Source organism: Mastomys coucha, unplaced genomic scaffold, assembly GCF_008632895.1.
Source record: "Mastomys coucha isolate ucsf_1 unplaced genomic scaffold, UCSF_Mcou_1 pScaffold21, whole genome shotgun sequence".
Classification (NCBI taxonomy): Eukaryota; Metazoa; Chordata; class Mammalia; order Rodentia; family Muridae; genus Mastomys; species Mastomys coucha.
The window spans coordinates 156393791-156405710 of NW_022196904.1; the positions used below are offsets into that span (position 1 = coordinate 156393791).

General features: G+C 43.6%; 1 protein-coding gene across 2 annotated transcripts in view; it reads left to right on the top strand.

The window, feature by feature from the left end:
- Window positions 1–11920, top strand: part of Dock8 (dedicator of cytokinesis 8) — a 210216-nt gene that overhangs the window by 98095 nt on the left and 100201 nt on the right. For both annotated transcript variants that reach the window (XM_031389985.1, XM_031389986.1), the window contains 5 exons: window positions 2250–2330; window positions 3551–3710; window positions 5730–5866; window positions 7925–8018; window positions 9172–9334. In XM_031389985.1, coding sequence (XP_031245845.1) covers window positions 2250–2330; window positions 3551–3710; window positions 5730–5866; window positions 7925–8018; window positions 9172–9334 — 635 coding nt within the window. The remainder of the gene's footprint in view (window positions 1–2249; window positions 2331–3550; window positions 3711–5729; window positions 5867–7924; window positions 8019–9171; window positions 9335–11920) is intronic.

Below are 11920 nucleotides of genomic sequence, written 5' to 3' on the forward strand. Positions count from 1 at the left end.
AGTGTCTGAAGATAGTTACAGTGTACTTACATATAATAAATAAATAAATCTTTTTTAAAAAGTTTAAAAATAGACCAGCTAGGCATTAAAGCCACCTCTGTATCTTTAATGGGTACATTGGAAAGTAGGCTTTTTACCTTAGAGCTCCCAGATGTTCCTGATGTGCTCCTCTGCCCATGCCCATGCTTCTGAGGGCTCACAGTCACATTATGCTTACACAGCAGCCGAGAGGGACCAGGCATGAGGGCTTCATATCAGACTGAGGAGGTTCTGCTCAGAGAATCACCCTGATCAGTGCAGCACAGGGGAGAGTCATTCCTGATTCTGTCACATCTAGACTCTTGATTCTAGATTGCGAGGGGCCTTGCCATGGGTTTCAAATAAAGGCAAGACGTGTCCATTCCTTTTGGCAGGGTTCCAGCTGAAAGTTCTTACCACAACCCATTTCTTCTTCTCTTTTTCTTTTTTTTCTTTTCTTTTCTCTTTCTCTTCCTTCTTTCATCCCTCTTCCCTCTCTCCTTCCCTCCATCCCTCCCTTCTATTTGCCTACCTGCCTTCCTTCCTCCCTTCTTTCCTTCCTTCCTTCCTTCCTCCCTACCTTCCTTCCTTCCTTTCTTCCTTCCTTCCTTCCTTCCTTCTTCCCTCCCTTCCTGCCCTCCCTCCCTCCCTCCTGCCCTCCCTCCCTTTTCTTCCTGTGACTCTGTGTATGGAGCCCACAGCCTTGTACATAAGAAGCAAGTGCTCCGCCATTAGGCTACAGTCCCAGCCTGGAAAGAGTCTTAATAATTCCTCAGGGCTTACTTTAAAGACCATGTCTCTATTTGTTGAATTCATGGAACACTTAGCCTCTCTTCAGTTCGTTCTATGGAACCCTGGTGGTGAGCTTTGGGAGGAGGGGAGCCATGTTTCCTGTGCTCACAGCTCTTCTCCCCAGCAGCCACCACATGCAGACCTTTGGAACAAATAATGAATGAGTGAAGGACAAATGCTGGTGCTCAGGAGCACTGGTCAGTTTCGGGCTCGAGCCCTTGGCGCCCGTGTTTCCGGTGTGCTTCCGGGCCAGCCTTCTCTTACACTGCTGGCCATGGGATGAACTTTCAAACCTCTTTTGTAGAAAGAGACTTTCTAACGGGACCACCCATGAAACCACTGTCCACTGAGCAGCTCTGTGAGACTTCCTTTGAAATTCCATTGCACTCACCGACATCATTAGAATAGTCAGATAGTAGGATAGTCTGCTTACTTGGTGCCTGGTCAGAATGTGTGCCCATGGCCTCTGTTGACCAGATTTCTTCAAGTGTCTCAACTAATGGCACAGGCTAATGAGGCTAAGTCTTAGTGTCTACGTTCACTTAAATTTTCTTTTGAGTAAAGAATTGGAACATTTCAGATTTTTCCCTTTCTTTGCCCTAAACATGGTGCCCATACCCATGACAATTGATTGTCAACTCCTTAACTTGAAGCCAAATGGAAGGTAGTGCTAGCAGACTGAAGAGACAAAATGTCTCAAGGCATTTCCTTCTGTCTGTCAAATTCAGAGAAGCAGCCCTAACAGTAAATACAAGGGCACAATTACAGGCTGTTTAATCTGTTCATTTATTTATTTTGTGGAAGGTTTTAGTTCCAGGCCTGAGTTTTACAGAGACCATGTCTCATTTTTACTTTGTAAGCAATAATAAAGAAAATGAGCTTTTCACTTCCTACATGTATCTCCTGGGTTTTGTTTTATAAAATAACTTTTATTGCATTTTTATTGTAGATATAACACATGTTTATTGTTTAAAAATAGAAACTTCTCATCAGCAATAGGAAGACAATAAAAAATATACATAATCCTATCACATAAGGAAACATTTACTGTTATCTTCTTTTTAATATGTTTTGTATCTTTTCTTCTCTAAAACTCTGTGATATTCTCCACATTGTGTGTGTGCATGTGTGTGTGTGTGTGTGTGTGTGGTTGGTTTTTCTGAGACAGTTTCTCTGTAGCTCTGGCTGTCTTGAAACTCACTCTGTAGAACAGACTGGCCTCAAATTCAGATCTTCCTGCCAGTGTCTCCCAAGTACTGGAATTAAAGGCATGCACCACCACTACCTGGCTACATGCTATATTTTTAAATCAGAGAACATATGTAATAAACACCCTATATCATTAAATATTGTCATTAAACTTGATTTTTATGGTTGCATAGATCCCATTATATAAATATAACTCACACACTTTGTTTTAATATTATTTTTGTTGATAGATTGAAAAGGTCCTTCAGCAAGGAGAGATTGCAGACTGTGCAGAACCCTACATGATGATCAAAGAAAGCGATGGTGGAAAGGTATGGCCATTTAAGTACTGGGAACATCTTAGGATGAACTAATTTCCAAAATTTTCAACAAAATAGTGGAGTTAGACTATCATATTTTCCATTTTAAAACGTGCGTAAATTGTATCTTCATGAAAGAGGAAAGAGAAACCAGTTACTAACAAAAAAAAATGTTTTAAAAGAAATACATAACTGAACACCCTAAGGATGCCACTTGCCAGTGTGAATGTTGGCTTAGACCAAACCACACCTGCTGCCCTGGTTCTGAGGCTCCAAGTTGAGAGGGTTGCCAAGGCCCCATAAGCAGAAGAGGGCAAGAGCTTTTGGTTTTCCTCAACAGCACAAGGTATGCAGCATTCATAGCTGGGGACCAGCTGCCACTCCCGCACACCATAAATGTGTTAGTTAGCACGTTATAGGTCTAAGACATGAATAGACTCTTCTCAGTGCCAATTTGCAAAAGTTCCCAGTTTTAAATATATCACCTTTTTGGAATCAATCAGTCTTGTAAACTTCAAATAAAATTAGTTAAACTAAATAAAGACAGACATTGGTGTTTTAAAATCTGTTAGTGTGATTGTAGGAAGATCTCCTTGGAAGCGTTATCAACCACAATGACATTGTTAGGAATAACTAAGAATCTTTTTAGAATTTCAGAGTAGCTTTTTGATTTTTTTTTTTTTTTTTTTTTTGAGACAGGGTTTCTCTGTATAGCCCTGGCTGTCCTGGAACTCACTCTGTATGTAGACCAGGCTGGCCTCGAACTCAGAAATCTACCTGCCTCTGCCTCCCAAGTGCTGGGATTAAAGGCGTGCGCCACCACTGCCCGGCCAGAGTAGCTTTTGTAAAGTAGATTCTCTTGGGACTCTGATAGGTAACATACTAGCATTTCTCTCCCCGGGTTTTTCTCAGGAGAAATTGAAGGTATCTAGGTAGATGTGTTTGCCTGTTGGCTGCTATAACAAGCCTAAGGCATGTCTTCATAGCAATAGATGCCATCTGCTGCTAACTGATTGCTGTCCTTTAGGAGAAGAAAAGAAAATCTCTTGCTTCTGTAACCTTTGCCTTCCTATCAGCTAGCCTTGAGCCTAAGCTGTTGCGTTCTTGTTGACTCACGCCTCGACCCCCACCAGGTGCATGGGGTAGCTGCCGTTGCCCCATCCCCATGCAGGCAGATGACTTGGTGTGATGCTTTGTTGGTTTCATCTTGTCTCTTCACTGTCTTCCTCCAGAGTAAAGAAAAGGTTGAAAAACTAAAACTTCAAGCTGAATCCTTCTGCCAACGTTTGGGGAAATACCGGATGCCCTTCGCCTGGGCCCCCATTAGCTTAGCAAGCTTCTTCAACGTCTCCACCCTTGAAAGGGAGAGCACAGATGTGGAGCCTGGGGTTGGTAAGATCTCCATCTGGGACAGGAGGCAGAGGGCTCCCCCATACGCCAGCTTTGCGGTTCTCTACTCATTAGTAAGGACTTGGGAGACCTAGAGGGTGTGCGGGTAGGTGAGAGGAAGATCATAAATAGACTACTGAACTGCTTGTGCTTGGTCAATGACCCTGAAACAGTTACCGTGAGCAGCTATGGAGCCTAAGTACACTCTTACTCTAAGAACTTTGTATAGAGTCTTAAGCTCTTAAAAAGTTAATTGGAGGGGCTGGAGAGATGGCTCAGCGGTTAAGAGCATGGACTGCTCTTCCAGAAGTCCTGAGTTCAAATCCCAGCAACCACATGGTGGCTCACAACCATCTGTAATGAGATCTGATGCCCTCTTCTGGTGTGTCTGAAGACAGCTACAGTGTGCTCATATATAATAAACAAATACATCTAAAAAAAAAAAGTTAATTGGAACAGTTGCCATGAGCAGTTATGGAACTTTAAATACACTCTTACATTAAGAACTTCGTATGGAGTTTTGAGCCTTTAAAAAGTTAATTTTGAGTAGTCACCCCATCTCAGAAATTAAAATGCTTGAAAAGAACAAAGTACAAGCTGTGAGCAGGCACAGTGTGTTAAACAGACACTGACTGTGATTGGCTTCCACACAGAGGACTAGGCACTGTAGGCACAGTGTGTTAAACAGACACTGACTATAATTGACTCCCACAGAGAGGACTAGGCACTGTCCAAAGCTGTGAAAAGCACAACTCTAGTTTCTCAGCAAAATCTCTGGACTCCTAAAGTCTATTTTGCCAAGTACAGTGAGAGTAGGCACCAAAAGTAGCCAGTAGTTACTCTTTTAACTTACTGAACCGAGACCCCTTTTCATCGCCTCTTCATAAATGTGAACCAGTCACGTTTCACATTTATTAGTTTCAGGGTGGAAATGTCAAGTGATTTTAGTTTTCAAGTGGACCCACGCCCACCACCTGTGGTGGAGTTTCTGTTTCCCTAGACTCCTTCATATTCTGCAAATATCTGAGTCTACCCTTACTTCATGCATTCCTGGGCTCTGCGGGTTCTGAAATGTTGCCTTTTGCTGAGAGTGGAGGCCAGGGAGGCTGTTACTGTTGCTGCTCTCCTGGAGTTAACTGTTGCATAATCACCAGACAGAACTGCATTCTTTCTGATTTGTCAGTAAACTTCACCCCTTCTGACCTTCACATCCAGTTTTTCTAAGGCAGAATATTCTGTCTATTGACTTATTACAAAGTGTGGAGGCGCTCCATGGGCACCTCAAGTCCAAGCAATTCAGGCAGGGGGTTTGCTGAGATGTTAATTAGGTCTAAGTTGAGGATAGTTCAACGTAAGCACTGAAGCTGATTTCCTAAGAAGTAAGCAGAGATCCAACACCTTACAGAGTTTAGGTAGACAAGGGTAGCTCTTATCAGCATGAGAGTTGGGCACAATCGAACACTAAAGAGCTGTGCTTTCTAGGCAGTGGGCTATACAGAACAGAACCCCTACCTAGGCTTGCAGAATATAAGACGCAAGGTTTCAACCTGGTTCTTCAAAAGAAACAAGAAGTGAGGAAACTATAGTTTGAGAGCCTCAGCCCTCTCTGATTTCCAGTGAAAAGGTCAGCCAGGACACTTGTGTTGCCTGATCCACACTAGACCAGAGGCAAACTGGATCCAGAATGTGCACAAGCTGGTTTGAGTCCCCAGTGCCTTCAGGCATGTCTGAGTGTGTGTTCTCCCAGAGGAGCACAAGTGTAAAAGCAAAGCCAACACTGGGCTCACTCAACGGTACCCCCTGTACTGGCTGAGCTCCAGACTCTTGCAGGGTGACACCTGGCCACCTCTGTTCTCCAGCAGAAAGGACTTAGAGCCACTAGGGTTCTCTCTACTCCAGTAAGGATATTAGGAACCTCAGGAGGTGGAGCTAAGGAAGGTTGAGCCCGGTGGAGGGACGGCTGGCTTCAGCAATAACTGCTGTGTGTTCTGACATGTAAAAATACCAATTGCTTTCCTCAAGGGAGAAACTCTGTGAGTGAGAAGAGGAGTTTGTCCCAATCCAGGAGGCCTTCTGAGCGATCCCTCTCCTTAGAGGAAAATGGAGTTGGATCCAACTTCAAAACCACCACCTTAGCCACTAACATCTTCTTCAAGCAGGTATCTGTTTCTCTTACAGTGCAGATGAATTTGATTGTATTGGTGAGGGTGTTAGATCCACAAGAGCGGTGTAATGTGATCAAAGAAGTTAATTAGTGTCATCTGTTTAGCTGGATTGTTACAAAGATTAGAGCACATACAGGTGTGCCGAAGGCCAGCTTCCACAGGTCAGGAACTGTGTGGAGTTGGTAGCTATTCACACAGCAAACCTTTTCTCTGAGAGAACAAAACTGCGAAAAGGGGTGGGGGAACACACACACATACACACACAGAGTGGATGAAGCAAGGCTCCAACAACTTTGTTTTTTTCTCTTAGCCTTTTTATACCACCTAAGATAAAACTTCTCTATGTAAGAAAAAAGATTACGTCATAGCCACAAGTGACACATTCTCCAAAAACAATCATCACAAAAACATAGTCTTCAAAAACAGATTAAAATCATGACACAAAGGAAGATTACAACATGACTACTGATGATTCTTCTTTTGAAACCCACACCTAACTGAACATTTCTCATCTGTCTTTCTCTCCACAAATCCACCCTAGCCTCCAGGCAATAATTCTTCTGTCATTGATTAACGAAGTTTAATCAAGCTGTCTATTGTAACTAGTTTTCCCTATGCTAGCTGACGACCGTTTGTATTTACCAAGAAACAAATCATTTATCTTGCATCTCATAACCATCTGTTCTCTATTCTTATATTCATAATAGGACCACTTTACTTTTTCTTCCTAACAATGCCTTTTCATAGTGCACACTGAAACCTGTGATGATATCCTTAAATCACAAGATCAGGGGACTCAGAGCAAACCTACAGTGTTTTCTTTAAGCATTAACCTATCTCAGACCTTCCTTTCCACAAGGACAACTGTGTGCTTGTAATGTATGAGAACTCACCATACCCCTTTTCTAGCCTGTACAGCCCTCACTACTGTACAAAGAGGGGGCACATTCTACTCTTAGTTCTGTCACTGTTATATGTTCCTGGCAAAACCACCTAAGCCATCTCCTGAATCTTCCTTATCAACTACCCTAACTTCCTAAAACCATTTAAATCAAACCAGAAATTCTGTAAAATTACTCATCGAAACAGCGCTACTCTATGAAAGTTCATCTTCATATTGATCTGTAGAAAAATTGCCCAATAGAGTGGGCTCTCTCTCATAAAGCAGCCACACCAGACTATAGGCAGTGAGAGTCTCCCCAGCCCGTTCACACCATTCACACAGGAGGAATATGGCAGTGACAGGCGTGAGAAGGCACAGCAGTAGCAAGAAACAATCCAGGGACAAAACCCTGGGGCTGTGCCTCTCCTCAGTGTATCCATCACAGCTGTGCGAGAACAGTGGAACATCTCCAGGAAGCTCTCTTGCATCTGCCACAGGTGTGCCCCTCGCCAGGCACCTCCCATGGTGTCCATGGGCATGGAGAGGGTGGGGCTTACACATACCTTCCTTATTTAAGACAAAGGTGAAGACAATGAAATCAGAAAGAAAGATGCTTTTCCCATCTTCAAGCCTCTGAAGAAGTGCGCTTGTTCAGCATTGTTTCAGGGACTAAAAGGAGTCTCTGTTCCTTGACATTACAAGACAACCGCATGCGATCTTGGTTCCTCAAGGTCAGACGGCTGCCTAGGAGAGTGGTAGAGGCTCTCTGCCTGCAGCAGTGCTCATGAATTTTGACTGAGACGAGCATGGGGCGCTAGTGCTTGGACTAAGTGATTTCAGAGCTGTCCATCACACTAATCTCTATGAAAGACTTGTTAGAATCAAATAGATAAGCCAAATGTGGTGGTATTCAGGAGACCGAGACAGGAGGATTGCCAAGGTTTGAGGTCAGCTTGAGCTACCTAGTGGGAACATATCTCAGGAAAGAAAAAAGAATGAAGGAAGGGGGAGGGGGAATAAGAGAGGAGAGCGGAGGGAAGGGGAAAATAGAGAAAGAATACACAAAAGCAACCATTTTAAGAACAGCTTTCGGGGGGGGATGCCTTAGAAATAGCTACTCCCAAGTCCAGGCAGAACCTCCACCACTAACCCTGAGCATCTCTTGGCAGGAGGGAGATCGCCTTAGTGATGAAGACTTGTTCAAGTTTTTAGCTGACTACAAGAGATCTTCATCCCTACAACGAAGAGTCAAATCCATCCCAGGTATGCTTGGCTTCTCCTTAGCATCTCTGGTCTAGTCTGCTTCTGTTGCTATGATACCATACTAATCAAAGGCTACTGGGAGGAGGGAAGGGCTTACTTGGCTTTACTCTTCCACATTGTGGTCCATCACTGAGGGAAGCCAGGGTAGGAGCCCAAGATGATCCTCCTGTCAGGCACTGAAGCAGCAAGCAGGGAAGAATGCTGCCCACTGGCTCACTCCCAGGATCCTGTTCAGCTGCCTTTCTTGTACAGCTCAGGCCCACCTGCCTAAGGGTGTTACCGCTCACCCTCAATGGGGTGTGCCCTCCCACACTAATTAGCAATCAAGAAAATACTTCGCAGACCGTTTGATCATGGGCCAGTTTGATCCTGACAGTTCTTCAGTTGAGGTTTCCACTCCCCAGGTGATTCTAGATTGGTGTCAAGTTGTCAACAGAAGCTAACTATGACACTCTTGAACTACACCCAAACCATTTGTGGTTGATACTTCTTTTTAATGCTTTCATTTATAAAACTGCTGAGGGCAATATGGATTTTTGCATTTGAAGTTAAGAATCTAAATTTGCTGTGCATTTCTGACAAATCTATTAATGTTTTCCCACTCATAAAGGATATATTCTACAAATGGTATGCTTTAGATTTGGACTCTCAGATAATCTAATAATCATTTGAACATACCAACAGCCCTTTACCACACAAAATGGCCTATGGAAGTCTGCTATTTAAAGAGAGTGGGATGATTTAGCAGGACCAGACATGCTTATCCTCAAGTGACTGCCCATATACTATTTCTATGTAGCATATGTTGTGTCTATATTTCTCTAACACCCAAGGTGAGGGACCTCAACCCAAAGCCCACCAATATTTACTGCTACCAATACCTGAAAGTTTTTTAACCATATACAGCTGTAGTGTGGTGGATCTGGACCTTCTAGGCAGCTCCTACTCATTGTACAACTCCTTACTTTGGTTTTACAAAATACTAATCTCAAAAGTTATCATGGCAGGTTTTTAAAATCTCAAATTCTAGGAAATTATCTGGGAACTCCAAAACACATGTGCTCCCACAGCTTACCCAACACAGTAGCCCTGGGTTCCTTCTTGACATGACAGATTTCAGTAAAACCCCCCCACACTGCCCCCCTTGCTCTAGGCTCACTTAGGCTGGAGATATCCCCAGCTCCTGACGTGATGAACTGCTGCCTGACACCTGAGATGCTGCCAGTCAAACCTTTTCCTGAAAATCGGACACGCCCACACAAGGAGATTTTGGAATTCCCGATCCGGGAGGTATACGTCCCTCACACCGTGTACAGGTGAGAAATGTGGGCCCTTGTTCGGATAATGCACTCATCTCTCCAAACCCAGCCTCTCTTCCTCCTCCTGAGTTTGAGGGGAGACTTAATGTGACATCTTGGAACCAGAGAGGACTGTGAGGTCCCGTCTAGAGAGGCTTTTGCCTAATACTTGTAATAAGGATGCATTTTTCAGTCATAGTTGTAATAGAGTCTACTGGATGTATTCTCACCAAAAATGAAAAAAAGAAAAGAAAAATGGAAAGAAAACCAAACCCATCGCCGTGGCTTTCCTCCATACAGACAGTCTTTAAGGACAAGAGGAACGTGACTGGAATGCCATAGTTGTCTAAGGTTTCACACCAGCATGGTGCCACTTCCTAATTTCAGTGCTCAGGAGCCTGCTGTGGGCTTCATGGTGAGCTCCAGGCCAGGCTGGATTATAGGCAAAACGATGCCAAAGGAAACAGGTTTTCGCCTGAAAACCTAGCTCTCTCCAGGAAACATAAGTCAGTGGCAGAAATAGTCCCCAGATGCTGCCCAGTGTTTTAGTGTATAGTTGTTAGGCCAATGCAACAGACAACATAAAAGGGCCATTTACTTTGTTTCAATTAATTTTCTTGTAAGTGTCATGGCTACCATACTGACTGGCAAAAGAGTGAGATGCTGTAGAACTGAAGGTGAGGCCACTCTGCTTTCCCAGTGGCTTCCTGCCCCTCACTCTTAGGGAATTTGAAGGGACATTAGACAGTGTACCTCTACCCAAAGAATGGTTGCTTATCATTCTGAATAATGGCCCTTCTGAAATGTGAGGGTGAGTGCTGAATGAATCAAGCATCATTTCTCAGCCATCTATCAATGACATTTTGTGGGGCTTGCTTTCCGTATAGAATATCTCATCAGTTCTTACTGATCTCACAAAGTCACTCTCAATGGTTTGCTGTCTCTGGTACTTCCTTTCCTTGTGGCTGAAGCCAAACACCTGATAAGAAGCAACTTTAGGAAGGAAGGAGGGAGGAATGAGGCAAGGGAGCAGAGGACTCTGTTGACTCACAGTTTGAGGGCATATAGCCCATTTTAGAGTGGAAGACATGATGGCAGTGGCTCGTGGGGGAGGGCTGTACAGCTGTACAGAGGACCACCTCACATCATGGTTGAGTGGGAAGCAGACAGGGAGTCGGGGCTGGCTCCCAGTAATGCACTTCCCCTGGAGATGCTCTACCCACTAAGGACCATATCTTCCAACCAGCACCACTTGCTGGGGACCATGTACTCAAATACAGGAGCTTGTGAGGGACATTTTACCTTCATATCACAGCCATGCTCAGCAGCTACTATCATGAGCTTCTGTGTGCCTTTGTACACACACACACACACACACACACACACACACACACACATCCCCCGCTGCATACCGATGCTGTTATGTTTATACTCATGTATATATATTGTCTATAAATTGTGTATCTTGGCTTTTTTCACTCAATAGTCTTTTCTCTTTTGAGTATTACTATGCAGTCACACATTTTATTAACTCCATACATTATGCTCAACGTTAGTCATATTGTAGTGTGTTTAACCAGTGGAAACTTCTAGAAAGCTTGTATTTTTTTAAAAAAATATGAATACTGATCTATGTAAAGCTGGATTGGTTTTCTTGGTATGTATTATTTCTTTGTCCAAAGAGGACATATTTCATTTATTCAGTTCAATTGGGAAACATTTGGGGTTTTTTTTATGCTTGCCTTTTGTTAAGTATTTGTGAGTTTGAGAGTGTGTGTGTGTGTGTGTGTGTGTGTGTGTGTGTGTGTGTGTGTGTAGGCCAGAGGTCAATTTTGGGAGCTATAACTTGTTTATTGAGAAGGTCTTTCACTGGGAACTGAACTAACAAATTAGACTAAACTTTCTGCTCAATGGCTCCTTTATTTCTGAGTTCCCAGCATTAGGGTTATAAAGTAATGATGCCATACTTGGGCGTTCCATGGTAGGAGAGAGAGGGTCAAGCCTGGGTGTTCATGTTTGCATGGCAAGCACTTAGCCTAACAGCTCTCTCTCTCTCCAGATGAGCTATCTCTCCACCCTAATGTTTATGGCTTTCCTTCTAAATTAATCTAGTTTTATGTGTATTTGTATCCTGCCTACATGTGTGTCTATGTATCACATGTATGTCTGGTGCTCAGGAAGGCCAGAAGAGGGCAGTTCCCCCAGACTAGAGTGACAGAGCATTAGGAGCTGCCATGTGGGGGCTGAGAATTGAACACGGTTTGTCTGGAAGAGCAACCGGTGCTTTTCCTACCAGGGCCTCTCACCTGGCCTCAACATTTGTGGTTTTTATTCGTCCTGCCCAGTGACTGATTTTTATCTTCGTCCTTCTGTGAATGTGTGTGAAAAGTTTCCCTAGGACTATGTCTAACAGTGAAATTACTGGGTTACAGATGACATTTGTTTTTAGTAACTTTCATATTGTCTCTTTTTCCAAAAATATTGAATGGTTATATATCCTCCTAGTAGTGCATGAGAGCTCTCATCTCTCCAACAATGCATGGGAGCTCTCACCTCTCCAGCAGTGGATGGGAGCTCTCACCTCTCCAGCAGTGCATGGGAGCT